Source organism: Diabrotica virgifera, chromosome 7 (genome assembly GCF_917563875.1).
Source record: "Diabrotica virgifera virgifera chromosome 7, PGI_DIABVI_V3a".
Classification (NCBI taxonomy): domain Eukaryota; kingdom Metazoa; phylum Arthropoda; class Insecta; order Coleoptera; family Chrysomelidae; genus Diabrotica; species Diabrotica virgifera.
Window position 1 is genome coordinate 249175225 of NC_065449.1, and position 24912 is coordinate 249200136.

Below are 24912 nucleotides of genomic sequence, written 5' to 3' on the forward strand. Positions count from 1 at the left end.
AACTTAAAAGTGGCGTTAGAAATTTCCAAAAGCTGTTAAATTTTTTCAAGGGTCTTTTAAATTTTCTAAAACAAATTTATTAAACCCCTCGAAAATTTTTAAGCATACCCACTTATGAGAGTCGGAAGGGGAAACTTACGTCATCAAGTGCCTCCAATTTAGGGACTTTTGTTTTATATAAAATCCCAACAGGTTGGCAGCACAGATGATACATGATTTTATTAATGGGTTAATGTCTACTTTTGCTGTCAATTTAGCCCAAAATGTCTGAAGAAAGTGAAAAAAACTCGTTGGAAAAAGTTAGTGAAGTCGATGGAAGTACGGACGGAATAATATTAAATAAAAGGTATGCCAACTCTTCAGTACATTTGCTTTTAAGGAAAAATTTTTTTAACCTATAAGTGAATTTTATTACAAGTAATGAAGAACAGAAACATGACAAATCAATACTGAATTTGGTTATTTGTTGTAATTATATTTGTTGGAATTCAATAACTTATCTTGCTTATCTAATTTGTCAAAATAGTCATAAGTTTGCTTTCTTTTGCAGTGCAAAGAAACGTAACAAAAATAAAAAGAAAAAGAATGAAAACCAAGAAGAAAACAGTGACCAAAGCAACGAGGTTGTCCAAGCCGAAAACAACTTATTATCTAACTTATCGAACCCTATTAATACAATATCAATTAAGGAGCTAAAAGCAGCCATGGAGGTATTTACTCTATCACAAAAACCTGCCAAGAGTTCAGAGGAAGCTCTAAAGAAGACATTCCAGTTTTGGAATACCCAGCCTGTTCCCAAAATGGGTAAGAGCATACTTTCTTTTTGATGAGATGTAAATGGCACATTTTAAATATTCATTAGTTTGCGTACACAGTAGATTATTGCATTAGCATATCATATCAATGTACTTATATTTTGGTAAAAATTTTGTTGATTAATGTAAATATTATTGTTTTATGAGTAATACTGCAGATAAGAGTGCAGACAGGCTTACAGGAAGTTAAATTTCAGTATTCATATCTAAATACAGAATAATATGCTTTCGTGGACGGTATATTTTATTTATTTATTTATTTATTTAACCTCCTTTAAATACACAAAATACAGTTGAGTCCGCGAGTCTTTACCCGTGCGTCATTAATACCTGGCGAGATAAAACACATACTTTTTATCTAGCATCATTCTCTTCCACGCATGAAACTCATGAAAAACCAGCTGCCATTTGTTATTAAGTAAAAACACATGTTATTTTTGTGAACCATCTAGACTTAGTGCATTGAAAAGAGATAGGTACAAAAAAAGACGATTCGGTATGTTTTCATATTTTAAGCACAATTTGTTTGACGTTTCTGCCTTGTTTACTTTTGTTGCTGTCAGTCAGTTGAATTTTTTGCGGTTTTTGTCAAATTTTTGCGTTTTGAAATTTCTTTATATTACACAAACAGTTGTTTTCACAACTAATTTTATATTGGGCTTTGAAATTTTAAGGTAAGTAATTATATTTTGGCAATTAATATTTAAAACATACAAAGCTAACGTCATTCACACAGTAAAGAAATGATTGTGTTTAGGTTTACGTCAAAGAGAGTAAAATAACAAAAATAAAATGTTATTGAATTTTTTTATAAATTGTTTATTTATTTATTAATCAATAATAATAAAAAATTTATTAAGCTTCTTCAAATGTAACTGTAATTCTGCACAAAAATTTTGAAGCATAACTTACATTTGACATTCTATATATTTGATAAGATCAAGTTTTATAATAAAACTCGTAATTGGAACAGTAGCAACTTTCTGTCACTTGTTGCGTGAAATAGATTTCCGACTTATTTCATATGCTTTAATTAAATGATGACGCACAGGTAAAGACTCACGGACTCAACTGTAATTGTTATTACATTAAAAGAGTGCTTACTACTGCTAAAAACTCATTCCTATATTAAGTACTAAACCTAAACAGAATACAACAAGTAAAAACAAGTAAAAAAAACACTACAAATACATCTAGACAAATAAATACATCTAAATACAAATAAATACATCTAAATAAAATTTTACGACAATAACTTTTGTAGACTAGAAATTTGTTTCAGAAGCAACTTTTATTTGTTTCACAGAAGAATTTAAAAAGTCTATATCACAGTTAATTATCATATGATTACATTCTTCTAACATCTTATTTATGGGTGAACAATCAGTCTTATTAGTTGAGAACAGTTGTTTGTTATTAATTCTTAAATGTGTTTTAAATATTATTTATAAAAAAGCAATCTTTATATTTAATGTGATTTACAACATAGTATATAAAAAGGGCTGAATGAAAATGTCTTCTATTATCCAGTCGCTGAACTTTAAAACAAGTTAGCATAGCATTATAAGAAATCATGCAGGGATAGGTACCAAACTTTCTGACATAAAGAAACCTCAAGAATCGTTTTTGAACTCGGCTTGTGGTGCCCATATAATAGAGGCATACTCCAAGTGAGGTCTTACCAATGCATTGTATAATGCTATTAGAGTTTCAGTTCTTTTAAAAAATTTTGAATTACGAATTATGAAGCCAAGAGTTCTGTATGCCTTTCCAATGATGATCCGATAATGTTCACTAAATCTCAAATTTTGCTGAAACATTACTCCAATATCTTTTCAAGTGTTCTTTCTTCCAAGTACAGTGTTAGAAATTTTGTATTGGTTCTCCATGTATTGTGTTTTTCGAGTGATAGTAAGAACATGACATTTAGAAGTGTTTGGAAACATTTTGTTGTCATCAAACCATTGACTTACTGAGTTCAGATCACATTGCAGCATCTCACAGTCCTGTAGAGTTGAAATTTCTCAAAAAAATCTTAAAATCATCTGCAAATAGCAGGCTTGTCGAAAACTTCACACAGTGAGGCAAATCGTTAATAAATATAGCGAACAGAAGAGGACCCAAGTTGCTACCTTGTGGTACCCCTGATGTCGACATAAATGGCTTAGATAAACTGTTCCCTACTTTGACTTGATTTAACCTATCAGAAAGGTATGACCTCAGAAACATACATGCTTCTGAATCAAAATCAAATTTGCTTAGCTTTTCAATAAGTATAGAGTGATCAATCTTATCAAAAGCTTTGGTGCAGTCGGTAAAAATTACACCCAGTTGAGTTTTATTATTTATGGCCTCTGCTGCAAAACTTATAAAAACACACAAATTTGACACAAAACTTCCCTGGTAAGAAACCATGTTGTTCTGAACAGAACCTATCTCCAAAGTAATTCAAAATATTGTTATAAAGCACGTTCTCGAATATCTTAGCAATTGAATTGATGACAGATATAGGCCTATAGTTCTCAATGTTACCAGCATTACCTGATTTAAATATAGGTGTTATAACTGCATGCTTTAAGCTATCTGGAAATTTACGTTGCTTAAGGAACAAATTAAAAATTAGTGTAAGAGGGACAGAAAGAGCCTCTGCACAACCTTTAAAAATGTATGCTGGTATATTGTCCTTACCTGTGGCTTTTTTTGGTTTTAGTCTTTTGATGCTTTGGAGAACATTCTCAACTATTACTTTTGAAAAGTGAAAAGCCCCCTGATTCAGTGTACTATTGAGACTATTTGATCTTTGAAATACAGAGCCAAAATATTCTGCAAAAACATTGGCAATATCCTGACAGCCACTTATGTCCACACCCCTATAAGAGACCTCTGTTGGAATTTTATTATTTACACCACGGGATTTTATAAAGGACCAAAAACTACTAGGGTCAGTTTGTACATTATTCTCAATATTTATATTGTGACACCTATATGCTTCCCTACTAAGCTGTTTCACCTCTCATCTCAGTGATTTATATTCATCCAAAACCAAAGCATTTGCAGATTTATTTACCTGCCTATGAAGACGATTCTTATGTTTAATCTTGGATATAAGTTCCGAAGTAAAGAAGATTGGATACCTGTTTGTTGTTCTTAATACATTCCTTGACTGTTTTTTGGGTATTGACTGATCAATACATGCATACAGCTTTTCATAAAACAACTGCATACATACATCCACATTAAAGCACCCCTCCAGCTCTGTCCAATCCATATCTTGAATGAGGCCATACAAAAGATGAAAATCACCCTTTGCATAGTCATAGAAAAATGAATTTTTGATACAGTTCTCGGTTGAATCTAAAGGTGGATTTCATTTATACTGATCTGTCCAAAGTGTTCGATAAGGTAGATCATTGCCTTTTATTGCATAAATTGGAATGTTTTGGTGTGAGTGGTAACCTTCTTTGCTGGTTGAAAACTTACTTGCGGGGCAGGTCTTTATGTGTCAAACTGAATGGTTTCACTTCTAATGAGTATTTTCCACTCTCAGGAGTACCTCAGGGGTCCCACTTGGGAACTTTATTGTTTGCAGTTTTTATTGACGATGCTATTAAATCATTGACTGACTGTGAAGTGTTGGCATATGCCGATGACATAAAGTTGTTTTGTTCTGTTCGGGATTACTCTGATTGTGCTAGGCTACAGAAATCTCTCGACTTATTTGCGAATTGGTGTGATAATAACAGATTAGTCATTAATCGTGATAAGTGTCAGGTTTTCCAGTTTCATTGATCAGTGGAAATGGTAGATTTTGATTACAATTTGGATGGTTTTTTGATTGAGAGAGTCACTAGCGTCAAGGATCTTGGTGTCATTTTTCAGAGAGACTTATCCTTTAATTTGCATATTGATTTTATTTGTAATAAGGCTCTTAGGCAGCTAGGGTTTATTAAGAGGCATACAAGGGATTTTCATAACATTTTTTTTGCTGAGAATTTTATACTGTTCTCTGGTCCTATCTCAACTTGAAAATTCCACTATAATCTGGTCTCCTTTTGTCCAATCCTCTGTTCAAAAGTTGGAGAGAGTGCAAAGACTGTTCTTTATGCACTGTGCCTTTAGATTACACAGACCTTATTTATATTCTGATATGATGAGATACTTAGAACTATAGATCTTGATCCTCTGTCTACTAGACAAGGTAATTTCGATCTCATCTTCATTTTTAAATTGGTTAACAGAATGATACATTCACCTGAACTGCTTCAATTGGTTTGTTTCCACATTCCTTCCCGTGTCCTTCGTGAGAATACACTATTTCATATTTCTTTTCGTCAAACTAATTATTCTGTGAATATAGGTCTGGTCAGACTTCTTGTTCATGCTAATCGGTTGCCTCATGAGACAGATTTTTTCAACTTATCCTTAAGTGCCTTTAAACAATCTCTGAAGCGTTAAATTGAATTGTAATTCTATATATATATTTATTTTATGATTTTGTATTTTATTTAGTATTTGTTTGTAATGTTTATAGATGTTGCTTAATTGTATATTTTTTGTCAATGGACTTGCCCCTGTTTATTAACAATAAACAAAATAAAATATTCAACTTTTTAATTAACAATTTCAACGGTGGCTACCATTTTATTAGTTATTCTACATTTCACATCAATCTAGATTTCTTTTACTAGAAATTTTTTGCACAAAACAGTTACACATGTTTTAAATAAAATACTTAACTTAGCAAGGAACATAACCCATTGTCTGCCTGGCATACTCTTGACGCCACTTTAATATATTCAGATTGAGTCACCAATCATGACACACTACTAGAAATATTTAATAATTGTCTTTGTGTAATTAGTGTATGTAAATACACCTGTAGACTATTTTAAAGGATTCAGAGGCAATTTTATTGTAAATAAGATTAATTATTATACAGGGTGTTCCACAACGAACTTACATTATATCTGTGGTGCTAAGGCAAAACCTGATATGTCAAAATGATGATTTTGCAGCAGATGAGTTCGCGGTGTTGTTGTAATAGTGGACATATCGGAAACTAATTTTATCATCTACTGGTTACATGGATGCGTTTAGTCATGTTGGGTTTTGTCATATATTCTTCATCACTCAATGTACATATTGGCATTAAAAACGAAAAATCGATAATTTTTGACATATTGGGTTTTACCTTAGTACCACAGATATGGTGCTACTATTGTATACAGTCTGCTCAGAGGATGCAGTCTACATGTGTATATAGCTCTACTGCAGTGTGCAGTGTACTGATCACAATCTGAAAATTCCTGAAGGATTTACACAAAATAATGAAATGCTTGTAGAAAAAAATATGTATTCACAATTCACTATTCTAATTGGAAAATAAGCCACAATTTAACTTAAAAAAATGATTTTATTGACGTTTCGACTTCCACCTCAGACATCGTTATCAAAATACAAAATACTAATAAATTAAACAAGAATGTTGTTGCTTAGTAAAAAAAAATTCTTCTAATAATTTAATTTATTCTGACTCATTCATATTGGCAATTCAGACATATATTATACATTTTAATGTAGAAGACTTTGAAATGATATTGCTAATATTTATGAGTTGCATTCCTGGGATGACTTTATTGAAGGATAGTTCATTCGATTACATGAAATCAACTTTAACTCAAGAATATCTGTCACACAAACATTTTAGCATGTGATCTCTCTTTAAAGAGACAACCACATGCAATGGTGACAGTAAAATTCTCGTGTTAGTGATTCCATAGTAAATCACAAGGAAAAACCAGGAAAAAACGTTATGGTACTATCCCGGTATTGTAACTATTTGGTCTTACATTCAGTTTACTCTCAAAACTAACACCAAATTCTGACTTTATGTGTATGTTTATTTAAATTATAAATAATATTAATAATAAATAGATATAGAAATAATACTAAAATATAAATTATGTACTATCCTCGATATGTTATTGACTTACTAATCGTGGTATTTTCTTTGTATTGACTTCCTCTTTTAGTATGGGTAACCATATCCTACTGCATTCTACCAAGGAATTGGCGACACAGTTGGTTTCAGTTAGCCTAATTAGAGCCACTTCTTTGATTTTTCTCTTTTTACTATCTGTTTCTTTCAGGACTATACTTGAATCTTTCCACTGAACTCGTATATATATCCGACATATTTGAGATATATCACATTCTCTATTGTTAATATAAGACTGATGTTCACTTATTCTAACATTTAATTGTCTTGATGTTTCGCCTAAATAAAATTGTTCACATTCACAAAGTATTTTAGGTGAAACATCAAGACCATTAAACTATCTTTCAATGAACTATCTTTCAATAAAGTCGTCCCAGGAATGCAACTTATAAATATTGGCAATGTCATTTTAAATTCTTCTACTTTAAAATGTATAATATATCCCTGAATTCCCGATATGAATGAGTCAGATTAAATTAAATTATTAGAAGAATTTTTTTTACTAAGCAAAAACATTTTTGTTTAGTTTATTGTGTATTTATTTTGTGTTTTGATAACGATGTCCGAGGTGGAAGTCGAAACGTCAATAAAATCATTTTTTCAAGTTAAAATTTTGGTTTATTTCCCAATTTAAATAGTTACATAAATGCCACAAAGAAATGGCTTCAGAACAATATGTATTCACAAGTAATAAACATTTGGAGGAAAATAAATATAAAATGAAATGGGACTAATAATTTACAAAAAAAATGCAGCCCAACTGTTTACAAAAAAAATTATATCTAATCTAATTATTTACAAAACGATACTGCCTAATTATTATTATTATTAAAGAAAAAATTCATGCACCTTATTAAGAGAGAAAGGCATTCAATGATTCTAGCTTAAAAAAGTCATGCAGACACTCTATCCAAATAGATTATGGTGACATTTATATATTAGTAAAGAAATAAGTTTATTGTATATTCTTGAAAATGTTTTTTACTACATACTTAGCAATAAATATTTCGTCTACAAGCGGTATGCTGCCTTTCATTATTATGTGCAAACTCGTCTGAGAAAAGATTATGTTGTTGTTTAACCATAGAGGTAGACCACAAGCTATAGCAGAAGCATGCAATTGGTTTATTGGTTATAAGTTATAAAAAACTTAAAAAAAAATACATTGACAGGTATGCCACTTCAGGTTATACAGGAAGTGAACAGCAACTTTGTTATTTTAAAGGAAAAATTCTATATATCCTCATTTACTAAATTATTTTTGTATATACCTGGTTTTAAGTTGTAATTCCCTATCAACTTCTACTGATACTGATTTATTGTTTGTCATTCATTTATCTAGAAAAATTATAATCTGTCTGCTTCTGAAAACAAATTTTTGAAGAAAAAACTAATCTCAGTGTTTTATTGTTAATAAACGTGTTGTGATGAACATTGTTTATAAGTATCACTTGAAACTTTAATAAAAGTACAAAATGCAGTGGTTCTATTTAACTAATCCTTTAATCTTTTGCTGTAGTATAAATAAAAATATAACAGTAATAGAATGATACTTATCTTTGCATGTCAGAGATTCAATGAGGTCATAAATGTGTGTGTGTTTTGTGTTTTATTGGCACTGGTTTTCACAACCAACTGGCCAGTCAATTTCATAATTGTTTTTTAGACTATAACTTATTACTAACTCAGGGGAGTAATGTGTAGTGTGTATGTTGAGTAAGTGTCTTGTTACTTTGCAAAGCCGACGTCATTGTCTTTGCAAAGAGACGCTAATTGTATCCGAACGTCTGCGGTCCCTCCGGTGAGGACCGATCCCACAAGGACAGAAACTATTTTCATTTATTAATTTATAATAAACGAAAAATTTCTGACCCTGGTGAGATTCGAACTCACGACCTTTTCGGATTTTTCGATCCATAGGCAGGCGCTCTTACCACTGAGCCACGGAGGGAGTAGGTCATAAATAAATACTATCAAAAGTACCTATGCCAAAATAAATAAACAAAATTCGCATTTAAATTTAGTTCAAATGAATGTGAATAATCTCAACCTTTGTTTAATTTCCTTTCATAATTATGTTCCTTTAATATAAATAATTAATTTCCTATTGGGTATAATGTTAAAATTTTCTTTTACCTAGCTACTACCCTGTTCTTCTTAACACATTCACGAACACGACTGCATATGCAGACACTTATAAAGGGACACGACTGTGTGAAGATGAAGATGTGTCCACGAATGTGTTTCAATATTTTGTTCACAATATCCCTTAATCCACTGGATCTACAGGGGATACTATTCAGATTTAATACCTTGGCTGCGTTAAAAGACAAATAGCCCTGGTATTACATTAACGGTTGGCTGTGTCGACTCCTATTAATTAACGCATTGTGGCAAAGGTTCACTATGGGACATATATTCCTCGTAACACAGTCAACATAGTCAATGCTGTCAAGGTGTTAACAAAACAGAAAAAGGCATGCTGATACCAGATGACATTCCAGACATGCTCAATGGGGTTTCTATCCCAATAGCATGCTGGCCAATTTGATGTCTTTAATTGCTACTTCAAGTAGGTGTGTATAACTGTGACTTCTTTTTAAAGTTCCAGTTCCTATCAGAGGTTGGATATCATAATGGATATGGTCACTTTGTTGGCTGCTGATCTGAATAGTTGTAATGAACTACAGTTAAACCATTCTCTAAGGTTCCCTCAGCAAGGAGATGCATCTTCTTCCTATGCTTCTTCTTCCTTGGATCCTTCCTTGCATAATAATTCTCATATTTTTCTCCTCTGGTTATGTTACCCAAATATTCCAGTTTTCTTGTTTTTATACTGCTCATAATTTCTAACTCCTTATTTAAACGTCGTAGCACTTCAACACTGGTAATCCTTTGAACCCACTGAATTTTCAATATTCTTCTGTAACACCACATTTCGAATGCTTCTATTTTTCTTGTGTGTTGTCTCTCCAATGTCCAAACTTTCATTCCGTATAGTAATAGAGACTATAGACAATATGTAGCGTCTTAGAGCCCTCAATCTGAGAAGCAACTGAAAGTCTTTGTAAGCACTGTCTTCATTTTTATAAATGCTTGCCTTGTAGTTTCAATTCGGACTTTAATTTCTGTGCTTTGGTCATTTTTGTCATCAACCCAGGTTCCCAGATATTTCTATGTCTTTAATTTTTTTATTTGGGTTTGCTCTATCATTAACCTTTCATTTCCATGTTGTGTTGGAGTTCCACAGTTTCCAACTGTGACTTCATATAGTTCCAATTAATTTGGGATGATTTTTCTTCTATACAGGGTGATTGATTAGTAGGGTAAAGCTCAATAGCTCCGTTATACATAGTAATATATAGCAATAAAAGTTAATAACAAAAATTTTAGCCACCTTTGAGCTTCACATTACAAAATTAGAATGTTACAGGGTGTTCGATAACACAGTGGCAGACCAAACTTATGTTTTTTAAATGGAACACCCTATATTTTATTTTAAATTCGAAATCCTGTTAACTTCTCCATCACAAAAATATAAAGGTTTGTTATGTTATACAGGGTATTTACAAAGTTATAACCAATTTCTATAGAAGAATACCCTATATTTTATTTTAAATTCGAAATCCTGTTAACTTCTCCATCACAAAAATATAAAAGTTTGTTATGTTATACAGGGTATTTACAAAGTTATAACCAATTTTATATGAAAATCGTAACAAGTTCAACTCCCTGTATAAATAAAAATAAGCAAAACAACATTGGTTTATTAATGCCATATTTTTTAACGTATTGTCAAAATTTTCAAGAATGGTCGATATTGCTAATTTTCTTTATATCAAATACAGGGTGAGTCAAAACGCAAGTACATTATTTTCTCAGTAATTTTAAATGGAACACCTTGTATTTTATATCACTGTTGACAAGTACCATTACCATACTTTAATTTTTAGATAACATTCCCTATGTCTAAGTTTATTAGTTTTCGAGATATTTTCATTTTTCAATGGACCAGTAGCGTGGCCACCCAAATCACCAGAATTTAATAAACTGGACTGATTTTTTTGGGGTTACGTTAATAATGAAGTTTATAAAATACCTCCAACAACAAGGGATGAGATGAAAAATAGAATACAAAGTGTATTTCGATGTGTTAATTTACAAATGCTCCGTAGAGTAAGTAGCTCATTCAATGATCGTTTTTAGGCGTACATAAATGTGTTAGGAGATAATTTTGAACACCTTATGTAATTAAATATTAAAAATATTTAATTAAAAGTAGCTTCTAAATTTTTCGAATATGTTTTTTGCAAAATGTATTACTGATAAATTATGTTTCGTTCTTTATTTGTTACATTGTTACATTTACATACAAAAGTAGTGTTTAATTGTCTTCACAAAATATTGTATTTTGTGTTTGTGTGTTTTTTTGTAAAATTTATTACTAATTTTCTTTGTTTATTTGTTGCATTTACATAAAAAGATAGTTTTTAATTGTTTCAAAAATGTTGCATGTAGTGGTTGTGTTTTTGTTTGTAAAATGTATTACTAATAAATTATTTTTATTTCTTTATTTGCTACAGTGTTAGATTGATTACCGGATTGATAATCGGTAATCTTCAATTGTCAATTGAGTCGTGGCTTACTTAAAATTTAGATAAATTTAAACACCTAAAATAATTTGCTCTGAAAAATTAAAATATCTCGAAAACTAATAAATTTGGGCATAGGGAATGTTATATAAAAATTAAAGTACGTTAATGTTACTTTTCAATAATGATATAAAATACAGGGTGTTCCATTTAACATTACTGAGAAAATAATGTACTTGCGTTTTGACACACCCTGTATTTGATATAAAGAAAATTAGCAATATCAATAATTCTTAAAAATTTTGACAATAAATAAAAAATATGGCATTAATAAACCATTGCTGTTGTGCTTATTTTTATTTATACAGGGAGTTGAACTTGTTACGATTTTCATACAAAATTGGTTATAACTTTGTAAATACCCTGTATAACATTACAAACCTTTATATTTTTGTGATGGAGAAATTAACAGGATTTCGAATATAAAATAAAATATAGGGTGTTCTATTTAAAAAAAACATAAGTTAGGTCTGCCATTGTGTTATCGAACACCCTGTAACATTCTAACTAATTTTGTAATGTGAAGTTTAAAGGTGGCTAAAATTTTTGTTATTAACTTTTATTGCTATCTATTACTATAGCGGAGCTATTGAGCTTTACCCTACTAATCAATCACCCTGTATATTCAAGAGATGATCAAAATTGGGTCATATTTAAAAAGTTATTTAACCCGTTAGCTGCCTATCGAAGAGGATGGAACTCGGCTAGGAGTCATTCTGTTGAACGGCACCTGACTAAAGTATCTATATCACACGCTGGCGCATTTACATTTTAAATCAGGCGTTTTTATAAACTTAAATATAATTATACCTTTAATTTGTATATCTTAATTTTAGACGAAAAAATAACTGTTAACGAAGCCATTGAACCAGACAAAGAACCTGCTGACATTAGACAAGAACCGTACAGTTTGCCTGATGGTTTTATGTGGGACACTCTTAATCTAGATGAACCGTTGGTGCTCAAAGAGTTATATACGTTACTCAATGAAAACTATGTTGAAGATGACGATTGTATGTTTAGATTTGATTATCAACCTGAATTTTTGAAATGGTAAGTGTAGAATTCACCCTGTAGAATTCGACATTGCCGACAGTTTTTCTAAATAACCTTTTTGGATATTCTGTACTATATTGGAATTATCGACCAATGTCACACTAAAAACTCATTTTGTATTTATATGTAACTTTTATATTTTCAGGGCTTTGCAACCCCCAGGGTGGAAGCGAGAATGGCATTGTGGAGTCAGAGTTGTAAAAAGTGGTAGATTAGTGGGATTTATCTCTGCAATTCCAGCAACTCTAAACATTTATAAAAAGTAAGTAAATACTCTGTCTCGTATTAATAATTTTGATCTGTTTTAATTTATATTCTACCCTATTGTAACTTTTGACGATTAACACTTTCACTTTAACTCCTGGGAATATTTATCCTCATAAGTTGTCACAGCCTGGCCACTTTTTTCTCTTGAATAAGTTCTACTCTTTTGTATCAAATTCATGCACATATGCTCAGGGAGAGTACCTGTTGTGTATTATGTATGATACACATCGGAGTCAAAGTGTTAATATAAGCCTAGAAATAAACGTTTTTCATTTTATACCCAGTAAATGACCGTTTTGGGGTGTAATTTTCAGGGGCAACTCCGAATTGCATACAAATTTGGATTTAGGTTTTATTTACCCTCTACTTCAAAGTTGAATTTGTGCCGTTGGTTGCTTTTACTTCGGGGGGGGGACAGTCACCCCCTTCTGGGGGGTGAACAAAGGCGTGTTTAAAATAAGCCCGGAAATGGATAAATTTACTGATTTTAAGCAACTTTTGTTTTATAGAGATTTTATGTAAGTTAATACTTTTCGAGTTATTTGCGATTGAAAATGTTTATTTTTCGACAAAGAAACTACTTTTTCAGATGGTTTTTCGCCAATCACTCAAAAAGTAAATATTTTATCGAAAAATATATTCTTAGCAAAAGTGTAGCTCATAAAAAAAATGAAAAAAATGGTGTATCAGTATAGTATATAAACCGAGTAAAAGCAGAGTTGTAGCTCATGAAAAATACGTTCTTATTCGTCTAATTCCAAATCGAATAATTCAACGTGAAATCACCGAAAAATTAAGCAATTTTTGGGAAAAATTTATTAACATTTTTGAAAGTGTTTAAATAAGCTTTATTTTTATTTCTCCAAAGTTTCTAGCATCAAAAATAAACGAGTTACGCTGAAAAAAGTTTGCCCTTTTTTTTGTAAAAAAAAATCGTGAAAATCTGCCTCTATTTAGTACCCTAAATAAAATAAATCGTTATCGCTTTACCATTTACTTTAAATGTATGTGTATTGTATATAAATGATCTGTAAGTTTGACCGGCTTCAAGTGCTTATTTTTGAAAAAATTTGGTTTTATAATAAAAAAAATTCTAAAGATTTTGGAAGAATTTCCTTTTTTCAAAGTAATTTAAAAAGTATTAGTGATACTAAAGATGTTAAACAGTAAAAAAATGTAGGTTTTGCTATTATAAATATGCTAGTTTCATTTTGTTTTTCTGTAAGACAAAAATTGGTTAAGATATGTCTGTTCAAAGTTTGCATACACTAGTGATTAATCACTCGCTCAAGCCCTTTCAACTATAACCCTTTCAAAAATAAGCACTTTAAACCGGTGAAACTGACAGATCATATAAAAAATAGATAAGTAAAGTAAATTGTTTTTATTTGAGGAGCTAAACACGGGGAGATTTTCATGATTTTTTTTAACAAAAAAAGGGGGTCAACTTTATTTTGAGCGTAACTCGTTTATTTTTATTGCTAGAAACTTTTATGGACAATTAAAATAAGCTTTCTTTAAATACTTTAAAAAAGTTTAAATGGGGTTTTTCCGAAAAGTGCTTTTTTGGTTATTTCACGATGAAATATTCGATTTGAAATTAAACGAATAAAATTGGTATTTTTCATGAGCTACAAATTTGCTTTGGCTGGATCTATAGACTTACAAATACACAACTCTTTTCGTTTTTGAAGTTATACTTCTTTAGGCGCGATTGAGAGTAAAATTTCATAATACTGCGCGCATGCGCACACAGACAGTATGGCGTTTATTTGCTGAATGTTTCAAGTTATGTATAAATATATCAGTGCAAGAAAAAGTGTGAAAATAATATATTAGTGTTTTTAGTAAATATATTTATTATAATTTTTGTGTCTTTGGATCTGTCTTCCTCAGGAGTAAGATAAGTATTATTAAAACATTTTATTGTATATTTATTATACTTCACCTCGTCTGTTTGTTACCGTGAATTGTCATTAGGTACTTTCGAACCGATACAGACACAGTCCTCGTAGCGTATTTGGTATAGCATTCGGCTAGAGATCGAGAGGTCTTGAGTTCGAATCCGGAGCAATCCTATACTTTTTTTTTATTTTTTTGAAAGCGGTAAACACAAAATTAGTTTGGTGTTTAAAAAAAAATTAAAACAAACTGTTTAAAGTATATTTATTTTTAAGAAATCATATTATAATAGAAGTATAGTCCAGAAAGCCACTGCGCATCCGCTAGGAAAAATATTCTAATTCGGATTTTTTGCACAATCTTACTCAAAAAGGACCCCTTTTAACAAATTTGCATGTTGCCAGGACCAAAAGGTGGTTAAAAATTTTTTAAACGTTTTTTTTTTGTTTTTTTCCTAAAATTATTTTTTTGCATGGAAAATAGTTTTTTTAGGTTTTTTGGATCATTCCAAACAGAAAAGGTCTTTAGTGACTTTTCTCTAAAAATGACAGTTTTTGACATATAAGCGATTAAAAATTGAAAAATTGCGAAATCGGCCATTTTTAAACTCAAAAACTATGTGAAAAACTGAAAATTTGAATGTTGCCAAGGTAGGTAGATATTCTTTAAACATCGATTAATGAAATCCCGAAGAGTTTTTGCAATACAATATTCAAAACTCCTTTGTTTTTTAATTGCTAATCAAGCGTGCGCGACACTATTTTCCACCGACAGTATGGTGCAAATGAAAGGAATAAATTCGTTATTTCGTAAACCGGCGACTTTAAGGAAAAATCCCGAAACAGGTCGATTTTTATTTTTAAGTTATGATATTGTGGCATATATGGTATACTAGTGACGTCATCCATCTGGGCGTGATGACGTAATCGATGATTTTTTTTAAATGAGAATGGGGGTTGTGTGGTAGCTCATTTGAAAGGTTCTTTAATTCTCTATTCAGTAATGTAAACATTTACATAATTATTTATACAGGGTGCCCTCCTACTTCTTTTTTTGTCAAATAATTTAATTTAATAAAAATTTTTTGGGCATCCTGTATAAATAATTATGTAAATGTTTATATTACTGAATAGAGAATTGAAGAACCTTTCAAATGAGCTAGCACACGACCCCTATTCTCATTTAAAAAAATCATCGATTACGCCATCACGTCCAGATGGATGACGTCACTAGTATACCATATATGCCACAATATCATAAATTAAAAATAAAAATTGACCTGTTTCGTGATTTTTCCTTAAAGTCGCCGGTTTACGAAATAACGAATTTATTCCTTTCATTTGCACCATACTGTCGGTGGAAAATAGTGTCGCGCACGCTTGATTAGCAATTAAAAAACAAAGGAGTTTTGAATATTGTATTGCAAAAACTCTTCGGGATTTCATTAATCGATGTTTAAAGAATATCTACCTACCTTGGCAACATTCAAATTTTCAGTTTTTCACATAGTTTTTGAGGGTTAAAAATGGCCGATTTCGCAATTTTTCAATTTTTAATCGCTTATATGTCAAAAACTATCATTTTTAGAGAAAAGTCACTAAAGACCTTTTCTGTTTGGAATGATCCAAAAAACCTAAAAAAACTTTTTTCCATGCAAGAAAAATTATTTTAGGAAAAAAACAAAAAAAACGTTTAAAAAATTTTTGACCATCTTTTAGTCCTGGCAACATGGAAATTTGTTAAAAGGAGTCCTTTTTTGAGTAAGATTGTGCAAAAAATCCGAATCAGAATATTTTTCCTAGCGGATGCGCAGTGGCTTTCTGGACTAGTATAACTTCTTACGTGCGTACAAAGTACACACATATTCTTTTTTTTTTTTTGATAAAATATTTACTTTTTGAGTTACATATTTGCGACAAACCGTCTGAAAACGTAGTTTTTTTGTCGAAAGATAAACATTTTCAATTACAAATAACTCAAAAAGTATTGACTTACATAAAAAACACTATAGAAAAAAAGTTGCTGACAATCAATCAGTTTATCCATTTCTGGGCTTATCTTGAACGTATGTTTTATCATCCCCGAGAAGGGGTGACTGTCACTCCAAAGTAAAAGCAACCAACAGCACAAATTCAACTTTGAAGTGGAGGGTAAGTAAAGCCTAAATCCAAATTTTCATGCAATTTGGAGTTGCCCCTGAAAATTACCCGGTATTGCCGTATTTCCGGTTCATTTACGGGGCTATTAAGACCTTTTGTGTGTTATAAGCCAACAATTATTGCACAAGCCGCACTGTATCGAAGTTGACAATTCACATAAATATGTTTTTCCATGTTTTTAGGACACAAAGAATGGTGGAGATAAATTTTCTATGTGTACATAAAAAGCTACGTTCCAAACGAGTCGCACCAGTGTTGATTCGAGAAATCACCCGCAGAGTACACCTGAACGGCCTCTTTCAAGCAGTGTACACCGCCGGCATAGTCCTACCGAAACCAGTGAGTACTTGTACCTACTGGCATCGATCGCTGAATCCGAAAAAATTAATCGAGGTGAAGTTTTCTCATTTGTCTCGTAATATGACGCTGCAACGGACTCTCAAGTTGTACAAACTGCCGGACAAGCCTAAGACTCCGGGATTTAGAAAAATGACAGCCGAAGATATACCTCAAGCTCACAAATTACTAGTAGAGGTAAGTTACTTTTTTATTAGGTTAAAGGGTACCACCCCCCTTAAAAAAGGCAAAATGCCTTAACTCCCAGAATTCTATATTTATTTTCACTTTTTATGTTCTATCTATGTGATCCAAAAATAGTGCAATTCTTGCTCCTTGCCCTCTTCCTTACTTCTACTGTCGACAAAAACATCATTTTTTGTTTTTATTATTTTATTCAATGGGTTGAAATGAATTTGAAAATTGGTCATCCTCAGTACAACCTAAATATGCATTTTTTTTTTTCAAAAAAGCTTATAAATTTTTTTGGAGATGGCTGCAGGTGTAGTTTTATTATTTTGTTTATTTTATTAAAAAATATATTTATGGTTTTTTTAAGATTTTTCCATAAGTACTTCTAAATGGATCAAATCAAGGGTTTTTGCAGTTTTAATCATGTTTTTGAGACCAATACAACCGGAATCAATGCGTGTCCAGTTCGTATTCAAAAAATATATGAAAAGGAATATTTTCAGGCCTCACAAGAAGCAAATACAACCGTCGTTTATGCAAAGAACAGGTTTTCAATGGTTGTTCGGGGGTTTACTGGGTTTACCCAACTTTTTTTTTATCTTTCTACTTCATTAAACAGCATGTTTTCAAAAATTTTATAAAATGGGACGATGTATTTCCTATGATATATTTTACAGCCGCACAATGGTTCCAAATGTTTAAAACGTGGCCATGAGAAAAAGTCCCTATTTAGGGATTTTCATGTTTACAGTTGTTTTCTCATACTATCATATAGTCATAATACGCAGGTATAAGGATCAGACCGGATCTATTCTTATTCGTAACTCCAGGACAAGTGAGCCATGCACGACCTTATTTTGGCGGGCAGTGAAAGTCAAAAAGAACGCGTATATTGAAAATGCTGTAAATCGTTTTGTAGTTTATCAATTTTATTGCTGTAAAGCAGATTCTTCTTTTTCAAGCATGTGTTAATGTAAGATGAAAGTTGACTAACGATTTGATAACAATAAATGCATAAAATTTGTTAATGAATAAACAGTAAAAATTACTTGAAATAATCAAAATTTCGTAAATACATAATTCTGCATAATTCTGCGATTAATATTTATTAATCTCAAAATGCAGAGTCAGAAGATAGAGGAAAGTAACCAAATATGGAATAGTGCCCTAATATGGAATTCCTTGATTTCTCCGAAAATATAAGTTGGAACCGCACTACAAGACCATCCTCTATTATCTATATCTGTGTATATCAATAGTACCTTTATTTTGATATTTTATGACCTTCTGTAATTAAAACATTACGACTTGAAAAAATGTTGATACTAGTTTGAACTAATGTACAAATCCAAATATGGACAGTCGTTGGTGCCTAATTATAGAATAGTGGATTAAGTGTCACTGAGCTCATTATGATTGTGCTGGTCCAGAGTTTCATACATGTCTGCAAGTGAATTAAGCTACTTCTTTCATTTTTCACAATTTTCTTATTTAAATTTATTTGATCTCAGATGTTTAGGTCTATTTTTGTTATTGATATGTTGTTTTATGCCTATATTCCATATACGGGTACCTATTCCATATTTGGTTACTCATTTGGCATTTTGTTTTTTTATTCGATTTTTTTTGTTAATTAAGATATTTAATAGAAGGCTTTTAATTACTACATAAAAATGTATGACTGATGTGTCACATAACATTAAATTGTTTTCATTTCTATAAAGGTATTATTTTATATCCTTAAAACAAAATGGTATTCGATAATTGGCGACTTTCTACATAATCACATTGGTTTAGCTGCCTTTAACTGTCTATGCATTTCTGGCAATTGTTTGAATAAAAAAGTGTGAAATGACGCATATTACATGATTCTGGCGATTTTTGCGTATCTATGGGCGGTTGTACCTAAGTAATAGGTTCTAAATACTATACTTTATGCGTTATAAAAATATGCGTTTAAAATAAAATTTTTGAATTTCTTTTGGCTGTATTGGGTCCGCCATTTTGTTTTTCCAAAAAAATAATGTTGGATTTATAATCAGCGACGTTAAACTACCAAATTTGACAAACAATTTTGAGTTTTGATTGATATATTCAATTTCTTTCCGCCACGTTGGATCCGCCATTTTGTTTAAAAAAAAAATGTCAGAATCGGCGACCCCAAAAACCCTTAAGTAAGAAAGTAATTCCGAAGTGTATGAACAATATACGCTATTACAAGTTCATGACCAGCTTTTTGGCATTTGGAACCACAGTGAGCCGTAGAGAAATATATATGCATCCTTAAGCCAAAACCCGTTTTCAAATGTTTTTGAATTTTTCCATTTTTATCATCTTTAAACAGTTAAAACATTAAACACTTACAACGTAAAAAATTTAAACATTGATTCAAGTTGTATCGATTTCAAAAAATATCATTAACCCCGTAAAAACTCTGAAAACATGGTTTCTTGGGGTGGTTTGAACGTGATTAGCCCAATTTATGAATGTCCTAAAGAACTCAGTTACTTCAAATTATATGTAACCTGTAAAAACCTTGATCTGATCTACATATTTTGAAGTCTATCAAATGGGGAAAACCCTAAAAAACAGTTTTTTGGGTTTTTGAAGGTGATGGTAATACTGCCGTCCTCAATTAAAACGCGGTATCTGCAAAAAAATTGAAAATCGAATTTTTGCTATATGTGGTTTCCTTGTGATCGTATTTATGCTTTTGCAATGTCTGAAAGCCGTATCATTTTATTTACTACCAAAATAAACAAATTGGAATATGCCGTATGTGCTGAATTTCAACAGTTGCTTAATTAAAATGCGTTATCTACAGAGTACTCAACTAAAAAGCGGTATGTGCTAGCAAGTATTAATTGCCGCGTTTTAATTGAACACAGCCCATTTACCGCGTTTTTATCGAGACTGGTGTTGCGACCTCGTATTTTGAACATTTATGACATGTAGGTATTTTGCATATACAGTGAGCACGTAAAGGTTGGACTAAATTCATTTTCTCGAGACTGAACGATTTTGGAAAAAAATCCTGAAACAGGTCAATTTTTATTTTTAAATTACGACTTTTTGGCATATATCTCATACTAGTGACGTCAGACATCTGGGCGTGATGACGTCATCGATGATTTTTTTAAATAGGAATAGGGGTCGTGTGACAGCTCATTTGAAAGGTAATTTAATTCTATATTCAGTAATATTTAATTACCTTTCAAATGAGCTATCACACGACCCCTGTTCTTATTTAAAAAAATCATCGATTACGTCATCACACCCAGGTGGGTGACGTCACTAGTATGATACATATGCCAAAAAGTCGCAATTTAAAACTAAAAATTAACCTGTTTCGGGACTTTTTTCCAAAATCGTCCGTTCTCCAGAAAATGAATTTATTCCAACCTTTACGTGCTCACTGTATAATAAACAATTATAAGCTATTTATTTTTCTTTTTTGGTAACCATTCTTGCTTGTAAACAAGAATGTGTGTGTACTTTGTACGCACGTAAGAAGTTATACTTCTACTACATATTATGTGATTTTTAAGACAATACCAAAAATTTTAAAAAATAAAAGAATAAAACGCACACAAACACATTGAAAAATGCCACAAAGAAAAAATGATTCCTGAACGATAATAATTGTTGGCAAAAATTTTAAATACGCATTTTCTGAAAAAAAAATTATATAACAAATATACTTACAATCATAACATGCATAAAAAAATAAAAAAATAAAACTTGCATCGGGAATTGAACCCTTGAATTTAGTGCCGCTTTGACTCGTAATCGAAGCGTAGACTCACTCGTCCAATCCCACATTATTTATCATGTGGAAAAATACGGTAACTGAACGTTTTACTGTTTGACAGTTATAGTTAAGAAAATATAAAAATATAACAAAACAGTAAGAAAACAATATATTAGATGAAGATTGGTAGAACTTTTGTTGGTAATCAAATTAAGTATGTAAATCAAAGCATTACATACCTACTAGATAAATAAATCTACGCCAAAAAATCATAATTTAAAAATAAAAATCGAACCTAATTTGGGATTTCTCTCTAAAATCCGCATTCTTGAGAAAATAAATGTATGTATTTCAACCTAATCCAAATGTATAATTACAATATGATTATAATAAAAACTACTTACCAAATTAGAATGAGTTTTCCTTGTCCAAAATAGTCCAAAAGTCCAAAAATATAGGTATATGAAAACTATTTAAAAAGGCAGTATAACTATTAACTAACTTTTGTTTGTTGTTTCTTTTCACACAAATTTTAAAACGCAACAACCATAAATAATCTAACTACAGCTGTGCCACAGCCGCCATATTGAATAATTTTTGAAATGTCATTTGAACATCCAATCAGAACAAAGTTATAATGCGCATGCGCCCGGTCGCTAGGTTTTCCCATATAAAAATTTACCCTCTATCGCCGGTAAAGAAGTATAACTTCAAAAAATCCTATTTGTAAATAAAATGCAGATACGGTACTATTTCTGATCCAGTAATATGTCCGCTGCTCAATTAAAACGCGGTATATGACTTTTTATTTACAACTTTGATAAAAACATGATTTTCTTTTAAGAATATATTTTTAAACAATGTTCGACTATCGTTAGAACATGCTTTACGTTAAAAAGTTGTCAAAACATATAGAGTCCTGAGAAAAAACTTTGAGAGCCGATTTCTCGGTTTTAAGTTGGCTGCACATACCGCGTTTTATTTGAGGACGGCAGAATACTTATTTAGTAATTTATGTAATTTTTCTGTTCTAGTATTTAAGTCGATTCGACCTAGCGCCATATTTTAACGAAGAAGAGTTCACACATTGGTTCCTACCTAGAACGAACATAATCGACAGTTTCGTGGTGGAAAACAACGGCGAAATCACCGATTTCGTCAGTTACTACACTCTGCCATCCACGGTAATGCATCACCCGGTCCACAAGAACCTGAAGGCCGCGTACTCTTTCTACAACGTATCCAAAGGCACGTCCTGGGTGCCCCTGATGACAGATGCCTTAATCTCAGCCAAACAGCTCAGTTTCGACGTGTACAATGCCTTAGACCTGATGGAAAACTCCGAGTTTTTGTTGCAATTGAAGTTCGGACTAGGTGACGGGAAGTTGCAGTACTATTTATACAACTGGAAGTGCCCTAGTATGATGCCGTGCAACATAGGACTTGTTCTTCAATAGGGCTTAGAAATTATTAATCGACTTTGCGTTTTTTTTTTGTATGAGATCGGAACGTAGAGGCGGAATAACGATTTCTTTACATTATCATGGATTTCAAATTATATAATATATACTTTTTTTGTCTACAAATCTTTGGTTTCAATTCAATTATACTTGTGATAGTTGATGTATCACTTTTAAATGTTTATTTAGAACAGTTTAAATAAAATGATTTATTTATAAAAGTTTTGTTACTTTATTTTTTTTTGTGGCTCATTATTAGCCCGGTGCGTTTTAGTCTAGGCGCCAAATAGAGGTCACCGTGCCCTTTTCAATTCTGATGGACAAACTCAACGGTTTCTTATGGATTTTTGGCTGCTGATTACCAATTTCGATGGTGGATTTCGATCCGAGTGGTCGAAAAGTTGTTATAAACAATTTAATTGTTTATAAGCCTCTGGCTCATAAACTAAAAGAGATACAAAAAATTTTTTAAATAAAATTTGTTCCTTAATAAAAAACGAAGAAAAAACGTTTACTAAACTCAAATCCAATAATTACAACTCAAGATATTGGAATACTAGTGCACAATGCAAATTGGAAATTGCAAAATAAGTATTTTTCGAAGCTTTATCGATCTTAACTCAGCTTCTACGCGTGCAAATGCGTCTTAAAAGGTCTCATTTTAAAGCTTAATTAATAGACTTCCAAACAAAATTTGTTAAATTACTTTGTTTTCATTTGTTTTAAAGTTATACCCGTTTGAAGTTATAATTTTCTTAAAAAAATTGGACATTAATTTATTTATATGGGTTTCAAGCAAATTTGAGCCATAAACATTTATACTTTAATTAACAATAATGATAGAAGAACTCAAAAGGAACAATTTGAGCTTATGAAAATGTTAAGTTTATTTTTGGCCAAGATATCGATATTTTAATGGCGCGCTATGAGGAGCAAGATCAGCTCATGCTCACAGTGTAAAGGTTCACGTGCTAACTTCTCCATGCAAATTATAATTTCTATGTATATATACGTTATCTTCATTTTAGAAGATCCTAATAAAATTTTATATAATTCTTATATTAAATCATCATACTGTTGTAAAGACTGAAATAGTTTTGTACACACTTATGGCAACAGGTAAAAGGGGGAGAAGTGTACTTTTGAAGTGTGTAAAATTAATAATTCTTAGCTGAGCGCTTTCGGCTTATAAAGCCATCTTCGGAGCTATGCTACAATAAAAGATATCTAATGAATAATTGATCTTAGAATTCAAAGTTTAACTTACGTCAAAAAGGTCAAAATACCACTATGAAGAGAGATGGGTTCCATTTATGATATGAAAACAGAAAACAGAAGTATTTCATATCATAAATGGAACCCATCTCTCTTCATAGTGGTATTTTGACCTTTTTGACGTAAGTTAAACTTTGAATTCTAAGATCAATTATTCATTAGATATCTTTTATTGTAGCATAGCTCCGAAGATGGCTTTATAAGCCGAAAGCGCTCAGCTAAGAATTATTAATTTTACACACTTCAAAAGTACACTTCTCCCCCTTTTACCTGTCATCATACTGTACCTCGTATAACCTTTCATTCTATTTACCTTGTCTTCTATTTTTTGTACTAATTGAGAAAAAAAACATTAAAAACTAATATTTCAGAAATATAACCAAAAAGTCAGCTGATATTATTTATTAAGAATAGGCAAGGCCTCCTGAGCAAAATAATGTAACACGAGAGCAGTCGATCGGTGTCTTTACCGCGATATTACTTGACTGTGAGCCGATCTTGCACCTCATAACGCGCTTTAAAATATCGATATCGTGGCCAAAAATAAACTTAAAAACATTTTCATAAGCTCAAATTTTTCCTTTTGAGTTCTTCTATCATTATTGTTAATCAAAATATAAATGTTTATGGCTCAAATTTGCTTGAAATCCTTATAAACAAATGAATGTACAATTTTTTTAAGAAAATTATAAATTCAAACGGGTATAACTTTAAAACAAATGAAGACAAAATAATTTAACAAACTATGTTTGGAAACCTATTAATTAAGCTTTAAAATGAGACCTTCTAATGTTCATTTGCATACGTAGTAGCCGAGTTACGATCGATAAAGCTTCGAAAAAAACTTATTTTGAAATTTGCATTGTGCACTAATTTGTATTATGTACAATATCTTGAGTTCTCATCATTAAATTTGAGTTTAGTAAACGTTTTTTCTTTGTATTTTATTAAGGAACAAATTTTATTTGAAACATTTTTTTGTATCTCTTTTAGTTTATGAGCCCGAGCCTTATAAACAATTAAATTGTTTATAACAATTTTTTGACCAC

At 31.2% G+C, this 24912-nt stretch overlaps 1 protein-coding gene across 1 annotated transcript; it reads left to right on the forward strand.

The window, feature by feature from the left end:
• Nucleotides 1-168: 168 nt before the first annotated feature.
• On the forward strand, nt 169-22809 carry LOC114325252 (glycylpeptide N-tetradecanoyltransferase 1). Its single transcript, XM_050656626.1, has 6 exons — nt 169-346; nt 551-804; nt 12302-12518; nt 12667-12783; nt 17032-17383; nt 22163-22809. The coding sequence occupies exons 1-6, from the start codon at nt 264-266 to the stop codon at nt 22583-22585; spliced, it is 1446 nt and encodes a 481-aa protein (XP_050512583.1). The 5' UTR covers nt 169-263; the 3' UTR covers nt 22586-22809.
• Nucleotides 22810-24912: the final 2103 nt, after the last annotated feature.

What these genes read in the sequence shown, in the direction of transcription:
- LOC114325252 (XM_050656626.1), top strand. Translation starts at nt 264, where the DNA reads ATGTCTGAAGAAAGTGAAAAAAACTCGTTGGAAAAAGTTAGTGAAGTC. An exon ending in CAACCTGAATTTTTGAAATG is followed by an intron (nt 12,519 to 12,666) that starts GTAAGTGTAGAA and finishes TTATATTTTCAG; the next exon opens with GGCTTTGCAACCCCCAGGGT. An exon ending in ACTCTAAACATTTATAAAAA is followed by an intron (nt 12,784 to 17,031) that starts GTAAGTAAATAC and finishes CCATGTTTTTAG; the next exon opens with GACACAAAGAATGGTGGAGA.